Source organism: Stegostoma tigrinum, chromosome 5 (genome assembly GCF_030684315.1).
Source record: "Stegostoma tigrinum isolate sSteTig4 chromosome 5, sSteTig4.hap1, whole genome shotgun sequence".
NCBI classification, from domain to species: Eukaryota; Metazoa; Chordata; class Chondrichthyes; order Orectolobiformes; family Stegostomatidae; genus Stegostoma; species Stegostoma tigrinum.
In genome coordinates this window covers 85,956,340-85,970,666 of record NC_081358.1, presented here as the reverse complement: position 1 = coordinate 85,970,666, position 14,327 = coordinate 85,956,340, and the positions used below count along the sequence as shown (strand labels likewise).

The 14,327-nt window shown below is 38.1% G+C and overlaps 1 protein-coding gene across 4 annotated transcripts in view; it reads right to left on the bottom strand.

Annotated features, from left to right (window-relative positions):
• The window catches only part of LOC125452044 (NEDD4-like E3 ubiquitin-protein ligase WWP1), a 130,119-nt gene that overhangs the window by 10,204 nt on the left and 105,588 nt on the right, over positions 1-14,327 (bottom strand). For all 4 annotated transcript variants that reach the window (XM_048529954.2, XM_048529952.2, XM_048529953.2 and 1 more), the window contains 3 exons: positions 12,124-12,264; positions 10,862-10,982; positions 8,998-9,102 (listed from right to left, as the gene is read on the bottom strand). In XM_048529954.2, coding sequence (XP_048385911.1) covers positions 8,998-9,102; positions 10,862-10,982; positions 12,124-12,264 — 367 coding nt within the window. The remainder of the gene's footprint in view (positions 1-8,997; positions 9,103-10,861; positions 10,983-12,123; positions 12,265-14,327) is intronic.

The following is a 14,327-nucleotide window of genomic DNA, read 5'->3' as shown; positions in this document are numbered from 1 at the left end:
CTTTAGATCAAGCAAAAAAAAGAGGTTGGACGATGGGGAAATTTTTTTCTGACCTCACTGATGTTTTGGAAGATGTTTTTAGAAATTACTGCAAGGGGAAAAAAAAAAATCTGGTTTCAAGATTCTCCTCATCCTGGATAATGCACCAGACCATCCTCCCACCATTGGTGAACTTTCTGAAAACATCAAAGTGCTATTTCTATCTGAAATATGACCTCTCTCCTCGAACCCATGGACCAGAGTACAAGAGCAACTTATTATTTAAGGCGCACATTTAACATACTTATTGCAGCTACTGAGGGGGATAAGGGTTTTCTTCAATTTTGAAAGAGCTTTAACATCGAGAATGTGATTGATATTATCGTGGAAGCCTGAGGTGATGTCAGGAAGGACGGCTTGCATGCAATTTGGCAGAAGCTTCACCTAGATTTTTTTTTCCAAGATTTTAAAAGTTTTCATCCATCAGAGGAGCTCCCAAGAATCAAAGAACACTGCATTATTCTTTTAAGTTTTGTTAGAGCTGCACCCAGCCAGGCAACTATGGAATATTTTCATCACACTCCTGACTTGTGGCTTGTAGGTGGTGAGGGGTTTGGGGTTCAGAAGGTGAGTTACTTGCTGCAAGATTCTTAGGCTCTGATCTTTTCTTGTAGTAACAGCACTTATACAACTAGTCCAGTTCAGCTTCTGGTCAATAGCAACCACCAGTAGATTCACTGATGGTAAATGTCTTGTGGCAATGGGTAGATTCTCTCGTTCGATATGGTCATGACACATAGCAAGTTGATGATACGAGTTGAGAGCCAAGCTGAATGCAGAAAGTTCTTAGGAAGGCAATAAAAGAAACGGGAGAGGCAAATAAAATAGGAGAGTCAGGCAACTAACACTGAAGTGAATCCAAAGTTTTCTATAGGCATATGTATAAAAAAGGGTAGGAAAATGAGAAGTGGGGCCAATGGAGACCAAAAAGCAGATGAATGCACTGAAGAATAGAGCACTCATGATTGTATGTATGGATTTCCAAAAGGCATTTGATGTAGTGCCACATAACAAGCCTACCAGCACAATGCTGCAATTGACTGTTAAAAGACTTTACACCCAGATTTTCCTGTCGGCATCAACATTGCGTGTACTTCCACTGCCTGCTCACTGGTTTGTATTATTTTAGCTGGAACTCATTCTGGTTGCAATGAGATTGGGTGAGAGGGTGAGCTGAGTGTTGGGATGGCAGTGGACAGTTAAATCAGAGATATTCCAGTCAGGCCAGGTATGTGAATGGCGGCTAGTACAGATCACAGGGTCATCCAACAGCAACCTAAGTCCAGATTTCACTGCTCTGAATTTAATTGAGATTCTGACTTAATATTTAAGGTTAGGTACATGAAGGATCGTGTGATTTGTTCCACAAGTTATCCACAAAGTGGTTCAATTGTTAGCTATCAAAGAAAGGCTTAGGTTGCTTTACTGAGAACAGGTGCATATTTACACTTAGAAATAAGAGCAGCCAAGTCTGAGTTTACAACAGTTTTCCAAAGAGACCAGAAAGTTGTTGCACTTCTAAGATGAAAGAGTCGATGTAAAGGAAAGCTAATTAGGCTGAATAGAGAAAGTCCGTAGGGCAGCAATAAAAGAAATGACAGAAGTAAACAGAGTTGGAAGAGAGTCTGACAGCCAACATATAACGTAATCCAATGTTTTGCGTTAAGCGTATGTATCTGGCTAAAAGTTATCTACTTATAAGGTGCATCTCTCTGCCACGGGGAAAAGGGCAAATAAAGCAATGCTTTCTTTACAAATCAATATCACAGGCTTTTAGCCTATCTTCATGATCAGCAAAGAGAAAAGTTAGCTTGACTTTGCAAGTCACTGTGGGTGGATGGGAGAGAGGGATAGTCTCTAGTCAAAGAGACACATCCTGCAGTCTTCTAAGGCTTCTGGAAGACATACCCAGGCATATCTAAGGGATGAGAGATCATTGGAACAGGCTTTACTGCTGGTGATTTTTTTTTCCTAAAGTAAATAGAAATGGAAGATAGCATCTGCAGATCACTAAACCTACTACTCAGTCAGAGAGAGATATGAAAACTCATTGGAAACTGGGAGCGACTGTGGACTGCTTGCTAAAGCGACTATAATTCTGTGGGAAGTTTGGTATGTCATAAGTATAGAGGGGAATCTTCCTCTCCGTATTCTAAAGAGTCTTTACCTCAAAAAGAAAACAGAATTTAGACAACAGTGCTTTAGTCATTGTTACAGTAAAAGTTTTTTTTAAAAAGAATCCTATTTTGTCATTTTCATTTAGTAACTAAAAATTAAAATCTTTTTGCAGACTGTCAGGATCAGACAGAGCAGCATATATTTATGAAAAGGAAGTTGTGTTTGCGAAAACCCACTGAATTTTCCAAGGATGGAACTAGCAGAGTTGACACAAGGGAGCCAGAGCATATGGTTTATTTGGATTTTCAGAAGACTTTTGACCTGTTGTTATCATATTGACAGAGACAGAATTACCTGGCTAATAGGAAGCAAATAATAGGTGTAAATGATATTTTTTCAGGTTGGTAAAATGTAATGCTTGGAATGCCAGTGAGGTCAGTGCTGGGTCCTCAACTGGTCAAAATACATAAATGATTTAGATGTATCAATGAAAGTTATGATGCCCAAAGTTGCTGACAAAGATAGGTAGGCAAGCAATAAAGTTGTGGGGAGGACACAAGGGAGTTTATAAAAAGAAGTCGGTAGTTTGAGTGAGTAGATAAAGACGTTACATATAGTAAAGTGCTGAACAATATGAAGTTGTCCATTTTAGCCAGGAGAATGAAAGAGAACCATATTATTTAAATGGTCAGATTTCATAGCTCTGAGATGCAGGAGGATCTGGTTGTTTCATGTATGAATCTCAAAAGGTTAGAATGTAGATGCGGCATGTTATTAGGAAAGTTAAGAGAGTTGTATTTATTGTATAATTGAAACTTAAAATCTTTGTTTCCTGTCACTCAGCCTTTTCTGCATGCTGTTACAGTCACTTTTATTCCATGGGCTTTCACTTTGTTGCAGTTTCTGTAGAATTTGATAACTTCTACGAAACATAGAAACAAAGAAAATACGAGCAGGAGTGGGTCATTCGGCCCTTCGAGCCTGGTCCACCATTCAATGTGATCGTGGCTGATCATTCATCCCAGGACCCTATTCCTGTGTTCTCCCATAACCTTTAATCCCTTTAGACCCATGAACTATAGCTACATATTTCTTGAAGGTCTTCACTGTTTTGGCCTCAACAATTTCCTGTGGCAAAGAATTGCACAGTCTCACCATGTTCTGGACTTCCAGCAGATCTCTCCTGCATCCATCCTGTCTAATCCTGTTAGAATTTTGTAGTTTTTCCTATGAGATTCTCCTCTCATTCTTTGAGACTCAAGCTAATATAGCTGTGACTGATCTGGTCTCTCCCCATAGGCCAGTCTTCCCATCCCAGGAATCGGTCTGCTAAACCATCTTTGCACGCCTCCAATAGCCAGAACATCCTTCTTCAGTTAAAGAGACAAAAACTACAGACAATATTCTAGGTCTTGTGAATGCCCTGTACTGTTGCAGCAAGGTATCTCTGCTTTGAAGACCAACATACAATTTGCCATCTTTACTACCTGCATGTTTACTTTCAGCTAATGGTGTACAAAGTCATACAGGTCCTGTCACACCTCTATCCCATTCAGATAATAATCTGCCTGCCTCTTTTTGCTACCAAAGCACATAACCTCACATTTATGCATCTGCCATGGCATGAGACTACATGATGTAGTTCTTCAAGACCCAGAGACTCAACAGTCTACAGCTCCAATAATTTACTCAGTATCACTTCCCTGGTGACTTTCCTGAATTGCTCTCTCCCTTTTATTTCCTGTTTACTTCTGAAATGTTACTTACATCCTCTTATGCAGACAGATGCAAAGTATCAGTTCAAGTTGTTTGTTATATCCTTTTTTCCATGATTGAATGTTCAATGAGACTTTCTCTGGGGCCAATGCTCACTCTTAATTCTTTCCTCCTTTAAATATTTATACAAACTTTTACTATCCATCTGTATGCCTGGTTAGCTTTCTCTCATACTCTAACTTTGCCTTGTTCATTAAAACGCAAAGAATGATCAAAAATTAATGTTTTGTCCAATCTTCTGACTTGCCAACTGTCTGTACAATCTCACACTTTTTCTTTTGTTTTCTATTGACAATTCTAGTTCTTGTGGATCCAATCTGTTGGAATTTTTCTTCCTTCAGAAGACATTCAGGCTGTGGAAAGGCAGACGTCTGACAGTTATCAAATCCATGATTAATAGCTTTGGTATGAAAGTGAGAGAATAGAAGATGAAGCGTGATGCTGGTCAAAAGAAGAGCTCAAGAAAAGAAACAGGACACAAAAACAGTAGTTTTCTGGTCAGAAGCTGTCAGTGGTGTACCTCATAAGTTCTTGTTTTGGAACTTGGTGAGTATGGACTTTTGAGTCTCTTATTGAATTCTGTAAAAACACAAGGTGCTATCCTGGAGGAAGCCAAGGAAAGAGAAAGAAAACCCAGGACAGCAAGATTTCTACAGCAAACTAGAAACATTGATTGGGAATGGCTCCGAGTCATGAAATCTATAAAAAGAACCCAGTATCGGTCTAAAAGGTAGATGGATAAATCAAAAGGTGTCTGGAAATCTGGACATCAAATAAACAAAATGCTTTTAAAAAGAGTCATGGTCACAATCTACAGCCCCAACGTTGGAACAAATTGGAAAATAGGTTAAAGGTGAGAAGTCAGGGCATCTGGATCCTAGCAAAACCTTTAAAAAATCTGTTCATTGAAATTCAGATAAGTACTTAGCGAAACAATGAAAAACATTTAAATAAAGAACTGTGGATACTGAAGATGTGAAACAAAAACAAGAAGATTCTGGAGAAACTCAGTAGGTCCGGCAGCATCTATGGAGAGAAAACAGTTAACATTTCATAGTTAGTGACCCTTAGTTCTGAAGAAGGGTTTTTTTTTGTTTAAGGAAATACATGATTTCATTGCAGGCAGCTTAGAGATGGTTAACCAGGATGATTGGGTATGCAGATATCGTCTTATCAGCAAAGATTAAATAGGTTTGGACTCATTGCACCTTAGAAGAAAAAGAGGTAACATCACTGAAACTCATCGGTTTCTTAAGAGTTTGACAGGATAAATGCTCAGTGGATATTTCCCCATATGAGAGTATGTAGGATTAGAAAGCATGGTCTCAGGGAAAAAAGGAGTGCCAATTTAAAACTGAGCTGAGGAGGAATTTCTTCTGGGAGTTGAGTCTTTAGAACTGCTTGCCACAGAGAGCTGTGGGTACAGAGTTCTTGTGCATATTTAAGGTTGTGATAATTGAATTATCAAGGATTATGGGGAAAGAGCAGCAAAGCGAATGTAAGGAATGTCAGATCAGCTGCAAATCTACTGAATGGCACAGCAAGCTTGAGGGGCTGAATGGCTACTCCTGTTCCCGTTTCTTATGGTCTTAAAGGGGGAAGTAATCGTAGTGGGAGTCAACAATTTTAAAGGGAAAAATGGCAGATTCAAAAGGTCATATGGCCAATTCTTATTTCTTATGCGAAGTATTGATTACGATGTTCTGGGTGCGTGCCATGACATACTAATTTATCATCTTGCTCTGTAGCTGCTAGTCTGCTAAATTAGTTATTTGACTTAATCTGCACTGTGTGGCTTCAACTTTGAAGACTTTGGCAGGGAGTTAAAATTACTGAATTACTGAAATGCCCTGCTGCATGGTATGAAGTGGAGTTCTTAAATAACTGGGATTGAAAGTTGGTTAAGTAGTAATCTAAAAGAGGAATCTTCGAAAATGGGGAAATTTCTTAACCTGAGACGTATGCAATAGAAATCCGGTCCTCTCTGTGTGGGAGGGATGCAAAGGTTAAAAAAAGTTCGGTTACCCACAGTTTATTAAGACTAAATTCAGAACATCTAAGAACTATTTTCCACAAAAGAGGCAAGTTCTATTGCCTACATTAACTTATGAATCCTTACTATTATGTAAATCATGTATACTGATTTGGGTATGCAAACTCTCCAAGTTTCCAGGTGATGTAAAATTAGCAGGAAGAACATGGAAATGAGTCAGATAGAGTTGAGAGGGCAATTACCCAGATTCAAGAAAATTTAGATCACTTAGGTAGCTAGGCCAATAGGCAAAGGAAAGCTAAGACGACAAGTTTGTGGCATAAGAAAACTTTAACACCATCGTGGAATTCACAACAGTAATCCAAGGAGGAGCAGAGAAGGTGAAGGAATTTAATGTGGCTTTTCTAGAAAGTGTGCTGGACGTATAGAAACTAGGGCTCTTCTCCACAGACCAACAAAGGCTGTAAGGGGATTGGAGTTGGTGTTTAAAATCAGGCAGAGCTCTCATAAGAGTAAAGAAAGTATGATTTCCAATGCTTGGCATCGTGATAGTCAAGTGCTGGGGGTGGGGTGGGGGGGAAGTAAGGAAAGAAGTGAGAGAGGGGGAGTGGGCAAAAGAGACAAGGAAAGCAAAAAAATCAGAGGTGACCCAAGGAAAAATATCTTGTACACAAAATAGAGATAGCAATTGCGACAGGCAGCGTCGGAGCAGGAAAGTTGACGTTTCGGTAGGGACTCATCTTCAGAAATGGGCCATTTCTGAAAGAAACTTGTTTTCTTGTACACTGAGATTCAGGTCCCAAACCATGTCATCCTGCAGCTATATCTTTTAATGGCTATCAGACTGTACTTATGCATGCCTATTTGGATTCTCATTTCCTCTGTTTTGTTTTGAATGCTATATGCTTGACATACAAAGCTTTTATTTTATCCTTTTACTCTGTAAATTCTAGCCATACTAGTTGTTTGACTCTTTGAGCAGATTCTCTATTTCTTCCTGTCACTGACTATCAATTCCAGTATTAAAACTTTTCATTTTGGCCTTGGTTTGATTCTTTGATTTAACACAGATTCTTAGACTGGATCGCTTGCCCCCACTGTTCAGTTTAAAATCCTCTCTACTTCTTCAGTAATGTGGTGCTCAGGAGCTCTGGGCCCAGCATGGTTAAGATCAAGACTGTCCTAGCTGTAAAGATAATACTTTCCCCAGCACTGGTGTCACTGCTCCACAATCCTGGGCCGACTTCTCTCTCACCAGTCTTTGAGCTGCACGTTGATCTCAAACGTGATTTGCCCTGTGATTCTGCTTTTTAATTTGCCAACTAGCTCTTCATATTGACTATACAGAACTTCCTTTTTCTATGTCACTGGTACTTACATGAACCGCATGTCGTCTTCCCACTCCAACTTCCTGTCCAGCCCTGAGTAGATGTCTCAATCTTTGGCACTTTGCAGACAACACAACCATCTGGATTTTCATTCTTTGCCTCAGAGAATGGAGTCAATCCCCCTCACTGCACTGTCCCCAATTACATCTAGATTCCTTCTTGGTCCCCCATGTTGAGAAGCTTGTCCTACTATGGAGCCATCATTCGTTAGCTGATCCACTTTGCCATCCTCACACTCATCCAGATAAGCTGATGGAACCTCAAATCTGTTGTACAACTGCAAGTGTTTCAGCTGTTGGACTCCTGCTGTCTGGGTTCCCTTATCTGGTTCATTTGCTAAACACTGACCAAATATCACATGATCCAATACTATGGACGTCAGCATTATTGATTCAGCAAGCATTTACTGCCCTAATTGTCAGAAGGCAAGCGTGAGTAAACCATGTTAACACAGAAGATATTTCCTTCCCTAAGGGCTATTAGTGAACCAAATATACAAGGTCGCCTCTAAGCAAGCTTTTTTTAATTCCATTATGATGGTCCTGGGGCTCTGTTTCTTCCTGGAAAGAAGGCCTGAACAATTTCCATCCACCACCACCCTCTTCTGCCTGGCCAAGCTTGTTCACACTTTAAACAATTTCTCCTTTAGCTCCTCTCACTTTCTCCAGGTCAAAAGTGTGGCCATGGGTACCTGCATGGGCTCCAGTCATGCCTATCTCCTTTGTGGGGTTTGTAGTACATTCCTTGTTCAAATCCTATGCTGGTCATTCCCCACAACTCTTTCTTCCAGGACATCATGACATCATTCATGCTGTTTCCCTCTCTCATCTGGACTGGAAAAATTTAATCAAATTTGCTTCTAATTTCCTTCCTCCCCTCAACACCAGTACCCCACAAGGCTCCATACTCAGCCCCTTACTATATTCCTCACACGCTCATGCCTGCGTGGCCGAATTCAGCTCTAACTCCATTTATAAATTTTTACTGATGACATCACCATAGTTCATCAGATCGTAAACAACAATGAGACAGGGTGGAAGAATGAGATGGAGTGCTTCATGGCATGGTGTGAAGACAACAATTTCTCCATCAATGTCAGCAAAACAGAAGAGCCGGTCATAAACTTCAAGGTGCAGAGTGCAGGACATGCTCTTGTCGGTATCAACGGTGGCGAGGTGGAGACTGACAAGAGCTTCAAGTTCCTAGGAATAAATATCACTGACAAAGAAATGGCATAAACTAGAAAATTTTGAAGAAACTTATTTTCTGGTCAATAGGGAGACCAATAAATCTTAGCCATTACAGCTGTGATCAACAAATCAGTAGAATAGGAGGGACTAAATCAATTATTTACTGTGTAACGTTGCATGTGGAAAGTTTTTCATAATTATTATTGCAGGTCTATATACATATGGTCAATCTAGTTGTCCTAATTACCGTACATATGGTTCAGCTTGTCAGAGTAGGGGCACTGTTCTTGTGCAACAGGATTTTTGAAGTTCTCAAATTCCATAATGCTTCAAACCATACCAACTATACAGAAATAACCCATACATGTGCTCTATCATGACCAAGATAATATAGCAGACCAGCTTCATAAAAGATGGCTGCAAAATTAATTTGTTTAGAATTATTGCAGTTAACTAGTTCAAAATTGATATTTAATAATCCTGTGATCCATACCTGCCAGAACCAAATGATTTGTTTGCTATTTCTGGTATAATGACGGTAGACCGTATTCCTCTGCCAATCAGTAAGATCTACCTCCTGCATGCCACAAAGCATTACCTGTAGAAAAAGACAATAAAGGTTTTACTCCACAAATATGTATCACAACAAAACAACAAGTAATCATGAGTGTCAGGTAAATCTCCAAAGTAAACACTATTATGTTGTAAGTACAGCCAAAACAGCAGCACAATTAAGTTTGGAAATGTTTTGGCAAATTGGGTATGATAGGTGGGGGGGAAATCAAAGATGATTCTCCACAGGAATTTCAGAAGGCAATTGATAAAGTACATGTTAGGCTAGTTATTAAATCAAAAACCCATGATTTTCAGAGTAATGCATTCAAAGTTGATACAGACAGATTTTTAAATCAGTAAGGGAATCCTTAAGGTGAAAAGGCAGGAAAGTGGAGTTTAGGACTATCAGATCAACTATGATCTCATTGAAGACTGGAGCAGACTTGATGGGCTAAATGGCCAACTTCTGCTACTTTGTCTAATGATCATTAATAATTGAATATTCATTTCATTTTTAACATACTTAATGACTAAGCTCTTGGGGGTCAAAATTTCAAAGATTCACCACCTCTGATCGAAGAAATTCTTTACCTTAGTCTTAAATGATTTGCCTTTTATTCTGAGGCTGTATTCATTGTTTCTACACCACAGAGCCAGGGGAAAACATTCTTTTTACACCTACTTACGTTGCTTTAAAAATTTTATGAGTAGGAGGGAAATACTAAAAGACCATTTTTCAAACTACAGAAGTATGTGACAATGTTCCTGAGTATTTGGCAATCAGACAACTGTTCTTTTGTTCCTTATTAACAGATTGAGTAAACTGTATAATTTCAAAATATATAGCTGACACAGAACTGAAGAGGTGTAGTAAAATTGGGACAATGATAATAGATTACAAGATGACATTTATTAGTGAAATGAGCAGATTCAATATGCATGAAATTAAACAGAATAAAGATCGAAGGGAAACATTTTAATGGGAAGATTGAAAAATAGCATTATAAACTAAATTACACAATTCTTTGAAGGTGCCATTGATAATTGAGAACTATGCAAAATAAATGTTTATTAATAGAGAAGTTGAAGAAGGCAACAAGCAAGTTTTGAATCATATAAAACACTCCTTTGGCTTCAGCCAAATTGTTGCGTTCATTCTGGAATCTCCTTTTGGAAAGATTTCAATGCTACAAAGGTGGTACAAATAGATTAAAAATAAGGGTACTGGGCAGAGGCAATTCAGTTATGAGGACAGCCTGGAGAAGTTGAGATTGTTTCCCTCAAGAGCGGGGACAGATAATTAAGATTTAATAATGATGTTAAAATACCTATCAGTTTCACAGAACATAGAAAATAATGTTTCCAGTAACCAAGTATTTGCCAACCAGAGGGCACAGATATAAGGTGATTGACAAAAGACCAAAAGGCAAAGTGATGAAAAACTTATGAGTTAGAAACATGGGTCTCAGGAGCAGAAATAGGTTAGAATTGAATGCAGTGAAATAGAAACTGGGTGGAGATACAGAATTGATTAGATAGCTTAGCCAAATGATCAGCACAGATGTAAGAATTTAATTGCCTCTATCATAACTCTGAACCTCCAAGTACACTCAAACTTAAAACATTTAAATGTAAATATGATCAAAGTACAAGTTAAAATCAGGTCTGATAAACCAAGAAATTACACACAATAAAGTAATGAAACAGATAGGTCATGTATGCATGACCGTAAAGTTCTATAATAGATTAAATTCTTTCCTACAGCTTTATTATTTGGAGAAATTTAATAGCAACAGTCTCACCTCAAGCTCTTTTTCATCAAAATACTGGAGCCACTGTAGAGGTACTACCTCATTGAAGCCGTCTAAAAAAGCTCTGGTTTGATCTTCCACCCCACGTGAAAATCGCCATTCTGCCATGAGACTGAAAAAGCAGAGGGCATGCTTTAAAGCAACTACACAAAAATACTACTTGTTTAGATAGTTACACTTATGTACAACAAAACTATTTGCTCTATAGCTTAATTAAGTAATACAACCAAATAAGTATTTGAATTCTGAGGATATTCAAGGTACTGAGAACAATAGCCAGCAGAAAATTCAGACAATTTTATTTTATATAAAAACAAGGGAGAGATAGGGGACTAGAAGTAGTCAGAGACTCGTTCAAATCCATTTTTAAATTTGTTTACACTCAGCAACATTACATACTGTTCCACATATTTATGTGGGAAATTCAATGAAGTAAGAAAGAATAACACTTATTAACTCTCAACAATCAGAAAAAATCTAGACTGAATAATTGTGAATGTTGTGTCTTTAACATCACATTTCTACGTTTACTTCATAAACTAATTAACTTTTTTGCAACTTTTAACTTATTCATGGGATACAAGTAGCATTGGCAAGGCCAACAGCTAATTTTGTCCCAGCGACAATGATGGAATGATGAAATAAGTCAGGACGGCATGGAACTTGGAGTGAACCTTATAGGTGGCAGTGGTGCTCCCATCTGAATTCATCCCTTCTAGGTAGTACAGGTTGTGGATTTGGATTGTGCATTTGTGTAAGCCTTAGTGAGTTGCTGTTGTGCATCTTGTTAATAGTGCACTTTGTTACTACTGAGTTTGGTTGTGTATGTTGCTTTATATTATACATTACCGTTTTGGAACAATCCTGTTGATTTTTAATGATTTTGCAAAGCAGAGTTGTGCTAACTGTCATCTTCAGATAAAGCATTTCCAGATGCCAAGTGAATAAAGGAATCAAGTATCACTTTGCCCCAGTTTTTATGTATTTCAATCATATAAATATGGTTGAACAGAAAAAACAGAGAGGTAGAAGTGGTCAGCATACAGGAATATCTGTGTAGTAGAGAAAGAGGACCCATGCGATGCAAAACTGAAGAGCTGCAAAGGCTGCTATCGGTGGAAATATGGGGTTATATGGGAAAATGCATTCTAAAAATAAGTTGGTACTTAGAATGATGAAAACTGAAAGGAACTGCAAGCAGTTGAGAGATTTTTAGCATGTTGTTATAGATACGTTTACTTAAATTGTTTTACCCAATGTATTCTTCTTTATTTTCTTCTGTCACTAAGATGTTTGATCCTCCTTGTTTCAGTTCATGGGAGGTAACTTTTCCTAAAATTTCCATGTCAACTGCAAAATACATTTCTAGACCACATTCTTCAATATTGTTGTCCCTGCAAGAAATTATTTAATAGCATTATGCAAAGAAATCACTAATTACATGTTGATCAATGATTTAATTAAACAGTATAAGATGCTGCTTTTGATCTTGCAGATCACCCATCTTCAATAGGTGAATGTGCTCAACCATACAGATCAGAAAGTTTACAATACTGAGTAGGCAGATTTCAGTGGATGAAGAGCTGCAAAATGGCCCCCAAACAAGTTATTAAACAGAATAAAAACCAAAAGAACTGTGGATGCTCTAAATCAGGAACAAAAACAGAAGTCGCTGAGAAAGCTCAGCAGCTCCGGCAGCATCTGTGAAGAAAAGAAAATCAGAGTTAATGTTTCGGGTCCAGTGACCCTTCTTCACAACAGTCATTAAAACAGGCTTGTTACCCAAGTGGTTTCGATACCCAACATTCCTGCGCTGAATTTGAACAGGGGGAGAAAAGTTTGTGAAAGCACTAAGGTGAAGATACGACACACATTTCTAACCATGGAGCCTCAGAAACTGGCCCAATCCAAAATCTTCATTTTTGATACTCCTTGTTTTGTGTCACAGATGAAACTAGCCATAATAAAAAAAATCTTGTTTTCTTGACTAAATTGTAATATAAATAGACAGTGCACTATTAAATCTGTAAAAAGAAATTTGTTGATTATTATTGGAAGCTGTTCTATTTCTGCTTTAAGTTTGTCCTTATCACAGAGTAACATTTGTGAACTGACAACAGCTTTTTTTTAAAAAAAGAAAAATGACATTTACAAGGTGATAACGATCAGATAACTATTTTCCATTTGTGGTGTTGATGGAAGGACAGATATTTTCTGGGATACCACAAATAAACTCCCCTTCTCTTCCTCAACAATGCCATCTTTTTACATCGACATGAATGGCAAATCAGGCCTTGGTCTAATGTCTCATCTGAAAAATAGCAACTCCAACAGTGAAATGTTCCTTCAGTACAATATGGAGTGACAGCTTAGTTTTTATGTGGGACTGTGTGGTCCAGAAGGGAGAATCAACAAGAGCCATAGCTGACACACAATCCTCACTGGTATTTGAAATGGTAATCCCCATAGTAGTGACAAATAAACCTTATTAGAAGACAAAGTTTAAAATAATGTTCTTGATTAAAGGATAATTCTAAGCAGGGCTTCTGGCAGGAATTGGAAAACTTTCAGTATCACTGATTCAAGTCTGCTACAGATAGTGTTTAGGTTCAGGTGCTCTGATCAAAAAGTGCAAGTTGAACATTTTAATTTTAATGGGGAGTTAACTTAAATGGCCCATAATTGACATTTAGAGAAGTGTAATCCGAGAGTCTAACAATAGTTAAACTATTGCAACCTCTTTAGGATCCAAACTGCACTTTTATGCCTTTTATATGTCCACCTCTTCAAAGTCTCTTGGCAGTCAGAAACAACTCAGAAATACAAATATCAGATAAAAATGTAAATTGCTTTATGTGACACTAAAGCAAACATACAGAAACAGCATTTATGATCAGATTCAGTTAGTTCAATCAAATTGCTGCTCATGTAGAGTAAGCCGACAGGACAATAATTGGCAAGCTGCTCATCAGTAGGCTTATAGCGCTGGCATTCTACCAATTACACCCAACCATAAAAACGAACCAGACCTCTGGTAAACATCATTGGATATACAGCTGCTTCACTCTGCTCACACCTGCTTGCCAAGGGGGATGGTGTGAAGAATTAGACTATTTCTCTTCTCCATCTGAGTGTGGACATAAGGTATACAAAAATATGATAACAAAATATGTGTCACTGTTAGTAGTAAAGACTAAGTAAACTCATGGAATCACCGACAGCTTAGAAGAATGGGCAGATTAAATAGATACATATGGAAGATGTGATGTAGAAGAGATTCTCTAAAAATGCTAGAGATGAGGAGCCTTAATCATGATGCATGTCATGAAACTGGAAGTTATGTCACTAGATGATGATATCAAGAGGGATTTCATCCCAGAGATACTCAAAAAATGTTGATAAATAGAAATCAAGAATAATTATTTCCACTGGTTAATGAAATGATTACAAAAACAAC